The sequence below is a fragment of the Physeter macrocephalus genome, chromosome 16 (genome assembly GCF_002837175.3).
Source record: "Physeter macrocephalus isolate SW-GA chromosome 16, ASM283717v5, whole genome shotgun sequence".
NCBI classification, from domain to species: Eukaryota; Metazoa; Chordata; class Mammalia; order Artiodactyla; family Physeteridae; genus Physeter; species Physeter macrocephalus.
The window spans coordinates 63,336,917-63,354,673 of NC_041229.1; the positions used below are offsets into that span (position 1 = coordinate 63,336,917).

At 48.8% G+C, this 17,757-nt stretch overlaps 1 protein-coding gene across 1 annotated transcript in view; it reads right to left on the bottom strand.

The window, feature by feature from the left end:
- TRIM66 (tripartite motif containing 66) overlaps positions 1-17,757 on the bottom strand; it is a 151,819-nt gene that overhangs the window by 94,653 nt on the left and 39,409 nt on the right. Inside the window, exons 12-21 of the mRNA XM_055091389.1 lie at positions 12,484-13,005; positions 12,131-12,323; positions 10,616-10,676; positions 9,993-10,167; positions 9,389-9,678; positions 8,800-8,926; positions 8,442-8,516; positions 7,895-8,047; positions 7,263-7,481; positions 6,474-6,527 (exon numbers count right to left, since the gene is read on the bottom strand). Coding sequence (XP_054947364.1) covers positions 6,474-6,527; positions 7,263-7,481; positions 7,895-8,047; positions 8,442-8,516; positions 8,800-8,926; positions 9,389-9,678; positions 9,993-10,167; positions 10,616-10,676; positions 12,131-12,323; positions 12,484-13,005 — 1,869 coding nt within the window. The remainder of the gene's footprint in view (positions 1-6,473; positions 6,528-7,262; positions 7,482-7,894; positions 8,048-8,441; positions 8,517-8,799; positions 8,927-9,388; positions 9,679-9,992; positions 10,168-10,615; positions 10,677-12,130; positions 12,324-12,483; positions 13,006-17,757) is intronic.

Below are 17,757 nucleotides of genomic sequence, written 5' to 3' on the forward strand. Positions count from 1 at the left end.
GAGCGGCTAGGTCCGTGAGCCATGGCCGCTGGGCCTGCGCGTCCGGAGCCCGTGCTCCACATCGGGAGGGGCCACAACAGCGAGAGGCCCCCGTACGGCAGAAAAAAAAAAAAAAAAAAAAAAAAAATTAAAGATAATATAAAGTAATAATAACACTAAAAATAATAAATCCTAACATCATCAAATATCCCGAGTTTTCATCTTTTCCCAATCATCTCATAATGTTCTTTAAACCAGGATGCAAATAAGTTCCATACTTTGCAATTGTATTATATGCTTTAGTCTGTAGGTTTCCCCCCCATCCCCTTTTTTTTTTCCTTGCAATACATTTGTTAAAGAAACCAGGTCATTTGTTCTGTCATTGCTCACAGACTGGATTTTACTGATTGTATCCTTGTGATGTCATTTTAAATGTTCCTCTGTTCTTTGCTTTTCCTCTCAATTGGGAACTACATCTGTAAATTGGTAGTTAAATCGACAGACTTGATTAGATTCAGATTCTATTTGTTTGGAAACACTTCATAGATGATGTTGTGTATCAGGAGACACGTAATGTCTGGATGTCTCTGTGATATGGGTAACCTTGGATGGTCACTGCCTAGATCCATTCATTCATTGGGGGTTGAAAAATGGTGATATTCCAGTTTACCAACCCTTCCATTATTAGCTTGAAAACTTCTGAAAGAGATACTTCCCCTTGCAAACAAAGAAGAACAAAGAGCATTGCTCACCACCCAGTTGGACAAGGATTAAGCTATCAGCCACAGCAGGCACTGACTGACATGCACCCTGAGAGGAATTCAGGATGAAAAACAGGATGAGGCACTCTGTGCTTTGGAAAAACAGGGCCTAGATAGGTCAAAATGAATGACAAATATTCATTACAGTGTCCTTGACCCCCACAATGGCTAGAAACCATTGGGCAGAGAGGAGCACTAAGGTTAGGTAACTGGGGGATATCACTATATAAAGGATATACCTAAAGTGTTTAGCGTCCAGAAGTGGTGGGCATTCTTAAGATGCTTTTCCCCCTAACTCTCCTTCAGACTTGCTGCCTGTATTTTAAAGAACAGGATGTGTTCGTGCAGTAAGAAGCAGAGAGCTGAGTTCTTCCCTAGAGAGAAAGCTCCCCAGTCTACTCTTCCCCACCTTGTGTCTTAACGATGTTGGAGTCTGGGGGTGAGAAGACCATGAAGCATGTTCAACCATCTCCACTCAAAAAACACTCCAGGACACAATTACTGGTAAAGAAAAGTGCTATCTTTTAATTTGTTCTAGAATGTGTAGGTCCTATTAAGATCAGTGACACTTCCCCTTATCATGTTCCTCCCTCATGCCCCCAACCACTTTGGGTCCAATGGCCACTTCTAGAAAAGGCCTAGGAGGAACTCACCCTACAGAGCCAACGAAGGGGTGCAGTTTGAGGAATGGGTATATGGCTCCAGAAGCAGCACCAGCTACTAAAGACTTTCCTCAAGGCAGCTCATTTTGGCCTGTGAGTCCCTTTGCCCTGCCTTGGTCAAGACTCCCTAGCTGTGAACTGCTCCAGTGTTCCCTTGTTCCCTGTGTGTCCTGAGCTTTAGAATTAGAATCACCATTACCATCTTTAGAGCTGAAGAGCCTCTGAGAGAGCACTGTTTTCACCATCCTTCCTCCCCACAACTTTATAGATGGGGAAACTGTACCCAAGGTCACACAGTTCACAACTGGCAGAGCCAAAATTTTGGTGTTTAGCATCTCAAATCAGATATCTTTCCACCATACCCTCCTGCCTCAAGAAAACAACCGGCATCTGCCTCTAGCTCCAGGAACAACTGAGGCAAGCAGGTGGTGGTGACCAGAACAGACGGGAAAGACCCGGCTAAAGGGACCAGGCTGACCCCAGCTGAACCCCAAGCAAGTGATGAATCACAGCACTGCCCAGTTTCCCTCCATCAGAATGTTATCAGTGGCAGACACCCACCCCTGCCAGGATTCTCCTCCTGGCTAGCAGAACTGAACCATGCATGGAAACATGCTTACCATGATTCCAAGACCTTACCGACTAAGGCAGGCTCTAACTGGTATGAGGATCCTGGTGATGAGCTGCCCACCGGCTGGGTAATCCAGCTTACCAAATTTCTTCTTGGTAAGATCCAATCCACATTCTTGGGCTGATTTATATGGGGCCTCTTAGCAAACATGGCTAAAATCTGTCTCTGTGCTGCACTGGGAGAGACAGACAGAAAGAATCACAGACGGTGTCCTCCCAGCAGAGCTCATATACATGCCTGGCATGAGGAGAACTGAGTCCAGGAGAAGAAATGAACTCAAAGAGAACAGGCAGACACAGAGGGTAGGGAGCAGGAACAGCTGTGCTTCCTCCTGCCTATCCTGCTCCTGAAGAGGAGAGACCACAGAAAGCTACAGATGTGCCCCCTGTCAATATTTCAAGGAAGGCTCAGCCTGTGTGGCTGAGAGGTAAGAGGAATCCAGAGAATTGTGGTGTCATGAAAGCTAAGTGAAGAGGGTTTTTCAAACAGGAAGTGGCAGATGATGTGAAATGCTGTGGAGAGTTCAAGACAGTTGAGGACCGAAAGGTATTCGCTTGATTTGGCAACTGGGTGATCACTGGTGACTTTTATGAAAATCTCTAGAGGATTGGAAAGTGATGAAGAAGAAATCAGTGAAAAGATTTTTTTTAAAGAAACTTGGCTATTGAGGAAAAAACTGTAAGTGCAACAGACTCTAAGAAATTTTGTTTTAATCTTGGGGAGAACTTGGTCTGTTTGTAAGCTATGTGGAGGTAACCAATGGAGAGGGAGGTTGAAGACCCTGGAAAATGGGAGCAGTGGGATATGCAATGGAGCAAAGTCTTGGAAGACATATAGCAGGATTCAAGAATAGAGCACCAAATAGGAGCAACTGGAAAGGAGGTGAGGAGGGATACAGACACAGAGGGATGGGAGGGGGAGAGGAGCACACGGACAGGCAAGTTTTTGCTTTAGGGCCTCTCTTCTGTGAAGTAGGCAATGAGGCCAGTCATTTACTGACAGCAAAGATGAAGGGCATGGATACAAAGCAGAGTAGTAACAAGTCAAAGACACACCAATCAATACTGAGAGCCCAACTGAGACTGTCAACTCTGAATTTTTCATGCTTAGGAGCCCAGAAAAAGGGAGCAAAAAATAGGTTGATGCAGAAAATGGAGAATGGTTGATAGTTTCAGCAAAAGTTGGAGGAGATGAGGAAGTTCAGGATGCTGACAAAACCGTCAGTGTGTCATGGGCCACGGGTTTAGGCTCAGGAGATGAAGAAGTCCAGGAGAAAGCTGAAAGACTGAGAGAACAGAAAGCTAAGGTCTTGGAACTGGGCTAAAGGAGCAGGCAATTTATTTAATAGCAGTGGAGGAGTGGGAGAAGAGGAAGCATAGGGGACGGTAATCCAAAAAGAACAAAGTCTCAGTTCAGGAGTTCAGAAGAGAAGACTGTAGGTGACACCATGGAGTCAGAGAGAAAGCAGAGCAGAGCCCGGGAACAAACAAGGAGAGGTCTAGGTCTTAGAGGCAAGGCAAAGACCTGTTGCCAGAAATGGGTACAGAGAACCAGAGTCTGTCAGGGTTGATGGTAAGGTCTTCTGTGGAGCAGAGCCTACAGAGGATCTGGTGGGTGCTGCTAGGGAGGCGGTACCTGCAAAGACAGGCAGGGTGTGTAGTTGGCAATTGCTGGAAGTTAGGCAATGCCAACCTACCCATTTTCTAGAAAAGTGCACTAAAATCTCCTTTGCATCAACCGAAGCCACTCCATTCTTCTGTTTCTCAGTATACCCAAGAAACCCAATTTCTCTTCTAGGACTGCATTCTGTACCATAAGAACCCAGAACTCATTGTATTTCCATTTCATGACTTTGTCAATGACCAAAGGACTTAACTGACTCCAAAATGGGGCCATTATGGGAATAAGTCAAAAACGGGATTAGCTCAAATGTTAGCAAAGAGCCAGTGAAGTCAGTCACTCAGCTACTAGCCTTTTGTTCTACTTCTGAAACATCATGTTGTTTTCTGCATGCAAAAACAAAACAAAACCATCAGTTAAAACACTGGTGCTAAGTACACAGGAAAAGCCAGGGAGAGCGCAATGTTGTGGGGTAACCAACGTAGGGATGGTGGGCCAGGGCCTCGCACCCTTGGAGGTAAGGACACCCTACCTTCCACCCCTCCCCGGCTCCTCAGGTGCCTAAAGGGAGCTTCTCAGCATGCAGGGTTTCTGCCGTGGGAAGGGAATATGTGACTCTCTATCACATTACTAAGGTCCCCTGGCCCAGCAGGCTACACCCAAGCTGGGAACTTCACTGATAGAAGTGAAGCCAAGCACTTAACTAGGTATTTTACTTCATACTTGTGGTTTCTAGCTGGTCTTGGGGAAAGATGTCAATTGGATTTGAGCCTGTCATAGCCCTCACCCAGCTGCCCAACTCAAAACACTGGTGAAGCTCATTCAGAGAAGGTGTGAAGGTGGGCCACACAAAGGAAAGATGACCAAGAGGAGGAATTAATGAGGTAATTACAGAGAGAACCTTGCCAAGCCAACTAAACAGAGAAAAAGATTTGAAAATTGAAAGGGAAGTGGTCAGAGCCCAAACCATAAAGTCATGTGAGCTCCAAAGAGTAGAGGGTTACATGCAAAGATTGCCTGGCTACTGAATTATTCAAGATTTAGTTACCCCAAACTAGAAAATAGGTAGAAAATAGGATTATGGAAGTTCATCTGCTTAGGAGAGCTTGGCATGTGCTGGTGAAAGAATGGCAAGTCAGTGGGCACAGTCTGCTTTGAAGTGAAGATGCTCTCTCAGCCTGGGTGGAAAAGAAACGAGCAGTTCCATCCACTGACAAGGAGAGAAGAAATGTTTTCTCTGATCAAAATTATCCCATTAACAAGGGCCCTACAAATAAGAACTTCTTTAAACTGCATCTCTTAGCAAAAGTAAAGCCATGACCTATAGCTCCCTTGAAATTAGCTAAGCCATGACAGTACTAGGGAGAGCTGTCCCCAGGCCAAGCCAACATCAGCAATAGGTTCCTTCTCAACCAAGCCCTTGCTCGTGAGGTGGCCTGACCCCCAGCATCTGCCTATGCCTTTTCCTCCCAAACACCTTGCACAGACCACAACAATCCATCCGAATTGCAGCCTGGAGCTCCGCTCCTGTGCCTGTGACCTCCAGAACACTTCTCTCTGCATTCTAGGAGAAATAAAGTCCTGAAGTTGCTTCAGGGTCACCAAAGGACACCAAAGAGGCTTCTTGCCTCTCAGTTTTCCCCTTTTCCACACCAGATAGAACTTCCACGAATGCTTAGGTCTGGCTCCTGTTGGCCCCTTGGGCCTTCTCCAACCTCCAACAAAAAAAGGGCTGCCAGCAGAGTCTTGGCTTTTTCTGGGCTGTGGACAGCCTGAGGGCAGGCGAGTCAGAGGACTCACTTCTGATCTTTGGCTCTGTGAAGTGGAGAAGTTGAGAACTCGGATCTCTAAGCAGGAGCAGAGACCCAGCAGAGTGAGCTGGTTGTGGGTCATTCTCCTTGGCCTGGAACCTCTGTATGTGAGGCAGACAGCAGCTTCCTCATAGTTTTCCCAAGCAGAACTCAGGGTCTGGACCTCTGAATGGACATAATGAAGGGGTGGCCACCAACAATCACTTCTAAGAAGCAGGTTCTGACACCAAAGTAGTGGCACAGATGGCAGGCTCTGAAGTTAACATCTTCTTAAGCCTGCCAGTGAAATCTGAGCCTAAAGATGTAAGTGGTCTCTGCACAGCCACCCAGCCCCATCAAGAATGCCATACTATCCAGAGCTTCACAGTGGCCACCTAAGTCAGCATCAGGAAAGGGGGCATGAAAAACAAATACCCTGAAAACCGTTAGAACCCGAATAGGCACCAGTTGAGACCTATGGCCTCTAGAACCCTCATTGCCCTGTCCAGGGCAGGTGCCACTGTCCGAGCAGGCCAAACAAAGGCAAACAGTGACAGTCTTTGGCTGTGCTGGGCCAGGGATCACAGGCCTGCCATATGTCAGAACCTCTCTCCCTTCTTTTACCCTCTTCTGGGCCCAGGAGGTGTTCAGATATATACATTGCTCCTGAGCCCTGCACACTGACTGAAAGGTGAGAAATGTTGGCCTTCCTCAGCAGAAAGAATTCACCAAGGAAGTTTGGTCCTCCCGAGCCTAACTGGGCTTGGTCTTGTCAAGTGGACCTTACACAACTGATCGTTCTGGTAATAGGGAACACCCCCCCTCTTTGCTGTTTATTCTCTGTATTGGATGCACTATGGCTCCCAAATAAATGCTGTAAGATGCGAACGGCAAAGAAGGGCACTACAAGCTCAACAAGACTTGTCTCACATCCACAATCCAAAGAGAATGAGCTGAAAGGTGGGGAGGAGTGGTCAACAGGATGGGGCACCAGCTGCCGGAGTACTTGGTCTCCTTCCAGCCCTCACACCTGGGAGATGCTGTTGGCCAGGCGGAAAGACACTCTTTTTGCTCTTTCATTCTCCTGAAAGAAGAAAAAAATATTTGGAATCAGAATGGCCCAGTGTAGGGTTTATCAATGTGAAAAGGCCAACTGTCCAGACTGGGATTCCCCAGAGCCAAAGTGTTTTATTCCACCCCAGGAATGCAACAGCAAAACTCACTGAAGCCACTAAACACTGTGTGCCAAGTGCTGCAAACAACCGGGGATGGCTAGTCAGACCTTGGCACACAGTGGGCAGGCAATACATTTCAGCGGAATTAAACAGCACTGAAGTGATGTTTCAGGTCTGCACAGGTGAGACCAGACAAAAGGTCAGATTAGATGTCTTTCCTGCAAGCAAAACCTCTCCTTCCTTCTCTACACCAAGGGGCTGAAAAGACTCCCTTTCTCCCAAACCCAAGTTGAGATCAGGCACTGAGACCAGGTCCTTCTCTTCTTATGGGCATCACAGTGTGGAGTAACCAGCACTGAACTGGGAGTCAGGAGGCCTGGTCCTGCTGCTAATTTTCTGGGTGACCCTGGGCAGGTACACCCATGTCTCAGGGTTCTGAGCCTCAGTGGTCCTTGGAGCTGATGAGCCCTGTAATGCCTTGCCTTTGTCTTAGGCTAAGGGGTTGGAAGTGAGGGCTCATTGTCACCACTCTCTTGTGCCATCTGAGCAGCTTCACTTCAGGTTACTCTGGACATGCTGCATGGGTGCCCCCTGCCAGCCCAATCACCCACCCACCTGCCTGCCGGCTGGCAGCACCTCCTTACCATATGTCGCCGCCGCCTCTTGGGTTGGATGCCCTCCTGCATGTAGCGGGGCCATGGAAAGCCCTGGGGAGTGGAATACCCACTCTCACTAGACACCTCCTCAGAGTCTGAGTCCTCCTGCCTTGGCTGAGCAAACTGTTTCTCGGGGTAGATCTCCTTCAACCAGCCCTCAAAGAACACTTCCAGGCAGCGGCCTGCCTCTGCAACCTCTGAGTCGGGCTGAAGGGGGAGGAGAGCAGTGATGGTCTGGCCCCCTTCCACCAGCCCATCTCTTCCAGGCCCCTCAGGAGCTATACAGAGAGCGCAAAGCCTGGCTGGGTCTCCTGGATGTCTGGAACTTTACATTTTCTCCTCAGGGCCCAGGATAACCAGTTTAGTATCAGCTCTTAAAGCAGACGTGACCCTAACAGTTACCCACAGATGGCCAGTCACTAGCAGCCCCCATATTCCTCCTGAGTCTATGCTGAGGCCCAAATGTGGGAAAGAGCTTATAAACATTCACTACAGTAGGCCCCAGGAGGTCTGCTCCCAGCTCCTCATGGCAGCCCAGGCCCGAACCAGACACTTCTGTCCAGCCATGACAGTCTTGGGGTCACTGGAAATAGGGGAGAGGGAAAACAGGGAAGACATACATAATTGAACTTAGCACAGTTCCAGAACATGAGGCGGACGTCTGATACCACCTCCTCCGGGGTGGTGTAGTGAGCTGGGTCCTTCTTTTGCAGCTTCCTCCGGATGATCGACAGGTCCATGGGTCTCTTGATAATCTGGTAGTAATGCCGGGCCTTGCAGGAGGAGAGAAGGGGAAGCAAACAGGAAGAGAGAAGTAGAGGAAAAAGCGAAGGATAAGAAGGAAGGAGAGATAGAGAATGAGTTGAAATGGAAATAATAGAACATAAGACAAAGGCAGCAAGAAGAAACGTGTGGAGGGAAAAGACAAAGAGAGAGGGAAAAGGAGGAGTGGTTTACTTGTCAAGTCAGGTCTGACGCAGCAGCAGCTGTTGGTTGGGGGGTTGTAGTGGCCATGGCCCCCGGGTCCCCTACGCCATGCACAGATTACTCCTGCTTCCAGTGGCCACGCTCTGAGCCCACCCCGGGCACCGCCATGATCTGCTCCAGGCCCAGGGCACTCTGAGCAGAAAGTCCAGTAGCCGGCAGAAGCAGTGAGGCTTTTCTTACCAGCGGGCTGACAGGCTCGTGGAAGGGCAGGCTGAGGCTGTTGCAGCACAAGGACAGTACCAGCTTCTCACACTTCTGCAGAAAGCAGAGTTGGCAACCGTGTTACTTTGTTCTGGCCCCACCTCAGTAAGGACTAACGATAGCGACCCTGACGGCTCTGTCCCACAGGGTATGAGTTGCTATACTAAGGCACAGTTCAGCCTCCCAGGCCAGAGGAAAACAGCTGGCAGAAGAAAAATCGTAGTGAACCCCCATAGGCATAGCCCAAAAGAGAGGTATCCAGAGAGGCCTCTCACCCCCTCAGAAAAGACTCAGCCCCCATGGGCACAGGCAGGCTGCCCCAGAGACCCCTCCCTACCTTCTGGTCATATGCGCTCAGGCCAGGAGGGGCCCGCACTCCAGGCTGGTTATAGCGGGCATTCTCGCAGTCGTACTCCATCTCAGGCTGGGTCAGGCTGCGGCACAAGGTACACACCCAGTCTCCCCTGCAGAGGCAAGTGAGGCCAAGTTAGCCCTCAGCACATTGCCCAGAGCCCCCTCCCTTGTCCCACTACCCCAAGACAAGCTTGGGGGGTGGTGACATGAGAAACTGAGTCCCTAGCCCTGCCCTGTAGAGAATGGCTTCCTAGCCACAAGCTTGAAAGAAATTTAGTAACTCAGGATTTAGTGAATCCAGAAAACTAGGAGTTAGCAAGGGGCTGGGAGAGGGGTAGAGGGACAAATCTGGACAGGAGGAAGCTGGGAACAGAGGAGGAAGGGAAGCATCCACCTGTCTGTGTGCAGAAGACACACAGCTATGGCGCCACGAAGTCACAGACCTGTAATTCATGCAGGCCCAGAGAGGGGAGGAAGTCCACCTGAGGGAGCTCTGTGGGCCTGGCCTGGAATAATCTCCCTTGGAAGATCACACGCTATCCAGGCCAGGGCCTGCGGCTGGCATGACTCACCCTGGGAAGCTGAACAAGGCTGGCAAGTGGCAGGAAAGGTGGTACACTTTGGGGCAGCGGTCACAGCACAGCAACTCTCCCCCGTTGAGGCACACAGCACAGAAATCCTCATTCTCTATTGGTACTGGGGGTCCCTTCTTGGCTCCAGGGGTTCGAGGAATGAGCCTGTGTTCTTCAGGAGATGCACTCTCCACTTCTGGTGGCCGCTGCCCAGCCAGAGATGTGACAGTGACCTTTCTTCCCCCCAGGTTTGGGGCCTGGATGGCATCAGACAGGTGGTCCTGGCTGACCTTGGGGAAGAAGTGAGTCTGAGCAGTCAGAGCACGGCACCAAGTTGTGGAGGGAGGGAGAGGAAAGATGACAAGCCCTGGGCACCGACTTACTCCAGGACCCCAAGACAGCCAAGCCCCAGGTACACTAGGACAGCTCACTCCTCGTGCGCATCTCACAGACCACTTGTAGCAGGGTACAACGTCTGGCCAAGCTACAGCCCCATTCAGAGACTCAGAACAACGCCAGAGCCAGAATTCTCCCAGTAGCAGAGAGGAAAGAGAGTCTCCTAGGCTGGGCCAAGGTTCAAGGAGAAGGCAGAGAAAAGTGGTACCTTAATGGACATGCTGGAGGACTCAGTACCACATTCAATGATCAGGAGGAAGCTCCCATCCTGCTCATTCTTCTGTGGCTTCAGCCTGAACACAGGCATCTCTCCTGAGGAGGCAGCACAGATCTTGAGCCGCTCCAGTCGCACATAGGGAATCTTGGGCTCACTATTGAAGGGTCTAAGGCAAGAACGACATCCCTGGGTCTTGGTGGGAGCCTCCTCTGGCCCCAACCTCTAACAGGCTCATCCATGATCCCACAACTGAATTGCTGCTCAAGACCTCCTCAGTCCAACACTCTACAGGCCCCTATTCCACCCTGCTACCAGCTCTGCCTGGCCAGGTCCTGCCAGCCCCTGGGAGCCCTTTGATCAAAGAAGGGGGTCCCCGAAGAGGGAGGACTGCGCACAGACTGCATGCCTCACGGCGCAGGAGCCAGGACATCCTCCCACAACCATCCCGGACACCCAACCACACACCCGACTCCAGGGTCTGGGGGTTGAAGAAGACAGCTGCAGGCAAACTTCTGCTTCTAGTTAAGTCATCAAGGACGCTCACTTCCTGTGCCAACCTCCCAGGACATGAGGTTGGAGGGTGAGAGAGGGAGGGTGGGCCCAGCGTCTGTTACCTGATGCTCTGGTTCCCTTTTGTACCCAGGTCTAGGGCTCCTTGTTCAAAATTCTCACACTCTAAGGCAAAAGACAAACAAATACACTTATGGTCATAACACACCCTGTCACCCACACCTTCTACTCATATCTGCTACTCATACTTTGGCCACACACCTGTCACACCATTGTTACCAACACTGTAATCACTCATAGTGGTGACAATCCTACCATATCTCCCCTTCCTGCGGGGGAAGAAGGCCACTTTTTTAAAAAAAGATAAACACAGGTAACACTCAGAGGCTGCCTGGGGGTGAGGGTTCAGTCAGGTGCCAAGGGGCCAGCTTCTCACCTTCAAAATGAGCTCAGGAATCACTTGTTCCCCATACATACACTGGTGTCACCTGCTCTTAGGAGTCATTCTGTCCAACCCCTGCCTTTTCAGCCGAGTGCTGGGATTTCAGCACAGCCTGAGAATCCAGCTCACCCTCCAGGGGCAAGAGGCTCCCAGGAACCCTCCCCTGAGAAGTGCAGCCTGTGTAGATGGGCAGGGAGCAGTGTGGGGGAAAGAGGAGGACACTAGCATTTCCTGAGCGCCCACTCAGCACCAGGCACTGTCCTGAGCACTTTCCATGGGCAAGCAGGGTTCAAAAATTTAAGTGCTTAAAACTCGGGGTTACATTATTGTGTAGTTAAGAAGAACTAGCGTGAGGAAAAAAATAGAAAGATTGTTTCATTTTCATCTATTAAGTATGTAGGAAATAGACTGATCATTACACACTAAACATTTGTGAATCATACACTGAAATGAGAAGGCCCCTAATGCTCACTAGGCAGTTGCTAACTTCCCAACTCCCTCACTTTCTCCAGAAGGAAGGAGGCTTAGCCTAGCCACATTTGAGAAGGGGTGTGGGTAGCTGAGAAGAGAATCAGAGCCAACCTCCACCAGTCCAAATTCCCTTTACTATGAGGCACAAATCTACATTGATGCCAGGTGCAAGGCAAATTCTTGTTACTACAGAGTAAGTCATCAAATGATTTCACTGTAGTTATTTGTCCCAATAGCCTATGAAGTAGCTATGATTAGCCCCATTTACAGAGAAAGAAACTAACTCAGAAAGGTTAGGTATCTTGCCCAGGTTCAGACATAAAGAGATAGAGCAGGTCTGCTAACTTAGATCTATCACACTCCAAAGTCAGACATGCTCTTTCCCCTAAAATATTTTGCCAAGGCTAGCCCTTCTGGGATGTGCTCTTCCTGTTTCCCCCTACCTATAACCCAGACCCCCGAAATTTTGCATGGGGAATTTTACAAGGAGGCTGATTTCTGGCCATGCCTGGATCAGTCATGGCCACCGTGAGGGAAACAGAACAGGCATCAGTAAGTCAGTTCTGGGGGGAGAAGTGAATTTAGCCCGAGAGAAACACTGCTCCCTCAGGCTCAGAGCAACTCTGCTGACCTCTGTCTCACGGCAGTGCTGAGCCCATCTGCTCAAGTGTGTGGTCAGCACGAAAGGCAGGCTGCTGAGTCTCACCTTTTGGGCTCTGGCACTGCTGCAGGGCCACGGACTTGTTGACCACTGGGACCAGCGCAGGTTTTTTCACAGAGAGGTTAATTGGCTCCTCCAGTTCTGAGGGGATAGCCGAATCTTTGGAAGTGTCCAGACCAGGGGCTGTGGGGCCTTGTCCCAGAGTGTCAGTGAAGCGGGTAGAATCCTCACTTTCCATCTTTCAAAAGTGAAAGGCCAACAAGAATCAAAGAAATCAGACGTTTTTCCTGTCGGTGGTCACAGAGCTGTTAAGCTAAGGCCAGAATAAGGCCTTCAGGGGCTACCCTTTTGCCCAGCGATGAGCAGAGGAAGTTGAATAGCATTTCCCCAAGACCTACCTTACACAAGGCATTCCCCAGGGAGGGGTCAGCCCCATCCCCAGGGCACAGGCTCCCTGCAGTTCGGCCAGAGCCAGGACTGCAGCTGGATCCGGTTTCCGACTGCATGTTAGAAGCCGGAGGCACGCTCTGCAGAGGACAAGTTGCCAGGCTTGGTACAGTGTGGGTGGGACCAGACATCAGGTTGGGCCCCGTCTGAGAGTGATCACTTGCCAGGCTTGTGATGGTCTGGGAGGGATCACTCATCAGGTTGGGCGTGGAGTGGGGTGTGCCACACACAAGGCTGGGCATGGTCGGCAGGTGACTGGCCGTCAGGCTGGGCATAGCCTGGTTCTGACCGCCCACCAGGCTGGACACGGTTGGTGGGGGGCCACTCAGCAGGCTTGGTACCACCTGGGGTGGGGCAGCTGTCAGGCTGCTTGCACTCTGGATCTGTGGCTCTAAGGTCCTCGCCAGCCTGGTAGATGACAGTTCCATCTCCAGTGTGTTGGAAAAGCCCATGATGCTCACAGAAGCGGAGTGCTGCAGGAGCAAAGACAGGCGACAGTCAGGCTGTTAGCTGGGAATGGTGGGAGGGAGAGGAGAGATGCAGCCCACAGGAGTTCCATGCACAGATTTCACTTTGCCTCAGAGTCTGGTAGCTGCAGGGAACTCAGACAGCACATCAAGTCCTATTTCCATTCCCCTACACCAAGGAGGCTGGTGGGCTATGACACAGAGAGGCAGGCACGGCTGAGGACACTGGTGTGCATGCATGTGTGCATGTGTGTGTGTGAGAGAGAGAGAGAGACAGACTGACAGACGAAGAGAGGGAGAGAGAGAGGGACAGCCTACCACCTGACCTGAGGGGGGTACACACTCACACATACACACACACACTATCAGACACATCCCTCACCCCCTTTCCAGTACCTAAGCAAAGGGTCAGACTGTAGGACTACCCTCCCACTTCACATTCCCCTCTGACTACAGCACTAGTGGCCACGCTTCCCTTCTGGGGGTCCTACAGGATAGTTTCTGCTACATAAAAATGGGAGGAAGTTCAGAAGGCTCAAACCCTGATCTGCTGCGGACATTCTCTGAGATAATGCCAAGGCTTGGGGAGCCCCAGTCAGTCCTGGGTAACCTGGGTCAAACTCCAGAGCCTTCTCACAGCCTTGTTCAGATCAACTCCAGCACCACCAGCATCAGATTGAAGACTTTGACCCAGAGATGTGAAGGTCTTTTCTAGCCCTGCTATACCTGCCAAAGACATTCTAAACCAGAGGCAGAGAACATCAGAGCAGCTAAATCTTAATATGGACAATCTGGACAATCATTGGATGAGGCAGTAATATTCCAACCCCCATAATTCCTTTCTCGTTTCTAACTGCTTGGTGACCTAGGCAGAAGAAACTTAAAAGCTTGATAAAAAGAAGTTAAAAACATAGATACTGCACTGAATCCATTACAGTTTTTCAGGTTGGAGAAAGAGATTTGATGGAGGGGAGACGGTGGGAAGACTGGTTCTAAATGCAACCTTCAGGAATTTATGTTTGATATCCTTGCCTTTTTTTAAGACAAAAGATATAATAATTTGACATCTTTTGAAAATCGAAGGGGAAACAAAGAGTAAATATCTCTAAGTTTCCAAAATCAGTGTCATAAACCTGTCATTCTTTTTCCCAAGAATAAGACATTCAGATTTCCACAGGAAAAGAAATACTTCAAATACCCTCTCAAGTTTCCATATTAAGTTAGTAAAGCTAATTAGCAGTGAAGAAAAGACTGTCCTCACCTCAGTGAATGTCACCCTAGTCACCCAGTTCTTCAAGCTGAATCCTAGGAGGAAGACATCAGTGGAGCATCCTTCCTCCCTCACCCAAGCTAATACCAGACCTCATCAATTCCACCCCTTAAACATCTCTCAAATATTCCCACTATTCCTCTCTGCTGCTGGTGTCCTAGCCTGGGTTACACATTCATATTTTTCCAGACTACAGTAGTGGTCTCCTCAGTGGAGAAATAGTTTCAAAACACAAATCTGACCACATCAGTCCTCTGCATAAAACTGTACTGCGCTCCAGTGAGAAAATGCTCAACAAGGCTCCTAAGGCCTTGATGACCTCTTCCCTGTCCTGCTTTGCAGCCACAGTCCATACAACAGCTCTCTCCTCATTCTCTGAACTCCAGCCACTCAGACAATTTTTCAGTTCCTGAAACATGCCAACCTCTCTCTTCAGACAGACTGCTTCTTCTGCATGGAACATTCTCCTAGCCCTGCCCCTGTTCCACTTACCTTCTGAATTCAGCTCACCTGTGAATTTTCGCTCTAACCCAGACCAGCTCCCCCCTTTTATGCTCTCATAACTCCTGGACCTTATTCTCATAGCACAATCTGTGATACCATTTGGTTAATATCTATTTCTCCTACTAAACTGTAAACGCCATTAGAGTGTGGATTTTGTCTGTTTTGCTTATCCACTGTATTTCTAGACGCAAGAGCAGTGCTTGGCTGAATAAATGAATTAATGAGCTATTCACAATTTTTTTAAAACAACAACAATGCATGACTGTTTATTCCACAAATTGTAAGCCAAATGAATAGCAGCTTAGTTCTACTAACAACTAAGTCTATGAGTTTCTCTAAAATAATGCTTATTTTTTAAAAAATAAATTTATTTATTTTTGGCTGCGTTGGGTCTTCGTTGCTGCACATGGGCTCTCTCTAGCTGCGGCGAGCGGGGGCTGCTCTTCGTTGTGGTGCGCGGGCTCCTCATTGCAGTGGCTTCTCTTCGTTGCAGTGCACGGGCTTCTCACTGCGGTGGCTTCTCGTTGCGGAGCACGGGCTCTAGGCGCGCGGGCTTTAGTAGTTGTGGCACGCGGGCTCTAGAATACAGGCTCAGTAGTTGTAGCGCACAGGGTCAGCTGCTCCGCGGCATGTGCGGTCCTCCAGGACCAGGGCTGGAACCTGTGTCCCCTGCATTGGCAGGCGTACTCCCAACCACTGTGCCACCAGGGGAGTACCTGCCTATTTTTATACAGCTAAAATTTATTGAGAATTTATTATACACAAGGCAATCTGCTAAGTGTTTTACATATATTTACTCACTTAATCCTCACAACAAACATTAAAGGGTTGTGAAGGTTAAAAGAAGTAATCCATGTAAACATTTAGAGCAATGTCTGGCGGTAGGTACTCAATAAATCCCAGCTGCTGTTGCTGCTATTATTGTTATTGTTATTATTGTCGTAGCCCTAATTTTCAACCCGAGAAAAAATGAAGCTCAGAAAGGCATCTGAAGTTTTTTATGTTATTGAAAACATAATTTTATAAATCTCCATTTCTCTTTGTTTCTGTTCATGAACTTGCATCCAGGGACCTTACTAAAGTCACTTTGGGATTTTCTGTGCATACAAATCATGTCACCTATGACTACTGAGTTTTATTTCTCCCTTTGTTTACATTTGGTTTTCTTGCCTTACTCCACTAGCTAAGTCCTCCAGTATGAGGTTGAATAGAAGTAGTGACAGTAGCCATCCTACTCTCATTCCTAATCTCAGGGGGATCCTTTCACTATTCACCACTTAAGTGTGATTTTTTTTTTTTTTTTTTTTTGGTGGTACGCGGGCCTCTCACTGTTGTGGCCTCTCCCGTTGCGGAGCACAGGCTCCGGACGCGCAGGCTCAGCGGCCATGGCTCACGGGCCCAGCCGCTCCGCGGCATGTGGGATCCTCCCAGACCGGGGCGCGAACCCGGTTCCCCTGCATCGGCAGGCGGACGTGCAACCACTGCGCCACCAAGGAAGCCCCCATCACAAGTTGATTTTTAATAGGAAAGTTGCTCTTGCTGATGGTGAGTGCCCCTCCAGCTCAACAAAATACTCTTGTATGAAGTAAGGCTATTGCTATAGATGTAACTATGTTGATATCTGCTAACTGACCAAAGTCAAATGGGAAAACAATCATGGCTGGTGAAGAGAGAAGAAATGAAGACTGCCCAGTGCCCTGATGATACAAGAAGATGGAAAAAGCAAAGAGGATCCCAGAGTCTGAGGTGGAAGGAAGAGGAAAAGAATAAGTGGACTCCAGTAAATCTGAAGTGAAAGCCAGAATGAGTAGAATCCTCAAAACCCAAATTTTGGAGACTAGGAAAAATTAGGCCAGAGGTATTTTTCCCAGGCTGGGTTAAGGAAATTTAAGGCCTAGGAACAAGAACCTGTTTTCACATGAACCAGGAGTCCTAGACAAAGATCTTGGGTTTGGTCTGTGAATAAAATCAGGTTAGAATGAAGGAGACAGGCTTCCTAGAGAGTGCAAAATTCAGGGAGCCAGACCTGGGGAATGTTAGCTCTGTAGGACACAGCACATCTCTGTACAGTTCTGCACATGTTAACTGGGACACAGGCTATGCCCTAAGAAAGCCTCACCAGGCCCTGGGAACATTCTGAGAAACACTGCTGTCAGTGGCAGACTATGAGGAAAAGATGGTTGCTAAGGTTGAGAACCCATGACCTGGTCCGTAGCAGTGTATTTGGAGACTGTGAAGGCGGGATGCCTAGTATTCACTTATGTCAAGGTTTAGAGTATATATTTAAGCAAATCATTTTCCATCTCTGGGCTTTAATTTCCTCCTCTAGAGGTTAATGTAAATCTCACTGAGTTTTAAGAATCAAATCAAGAGCTCAGGCATCAAAATGCTTTAATAATGGCATAAACGCTATTCATCTGAGTCATTATGCTTGACTCTTCTGCATCACTCTTAATAATCTGGACCACAGGAATGCCTACTACTTCTGTATCATTTGCTGAAAATACATCGAAGACTCCTCTCTAGCCTTGAGCAGCATCTTGGTGGCCTCAAAGTCCTTTGTTGAAGATCTGGGGCCACATTATGAGCAGAAAAGAGGTCCCTCTTGCAAGTGAACTGGGGTTCAGATAGGGCTCTCTGTGACGTGTACAGCCTTGACTCCATGAGTGTTTTGAGGAAAGGGATGTGTGTATTTTTCAGCAGTTGACTAGTTAAGAAGTATGAAATGAAGCCATCGAAACGGCTTCCAGTTTCACTTGGGATTTAAAGGGGTTCTGTTGCAGAGTTGTCTTTCTTCATCGTCTTTCTTCAGAGTGGCTGAACCAAGATTAGGAAGCTTAGGCAACAGCTGGTGCCAAACAAATGTCCAAGTTCATACAAAAACATCCTGCTGGAGGCAGGGAAGGTGGTGGGATAAAATGTTCCCGAGACTGCAGAGCTCAAGCCGCTAGAAAACCCATTCTAGAACTTTCACTTCTCATTTT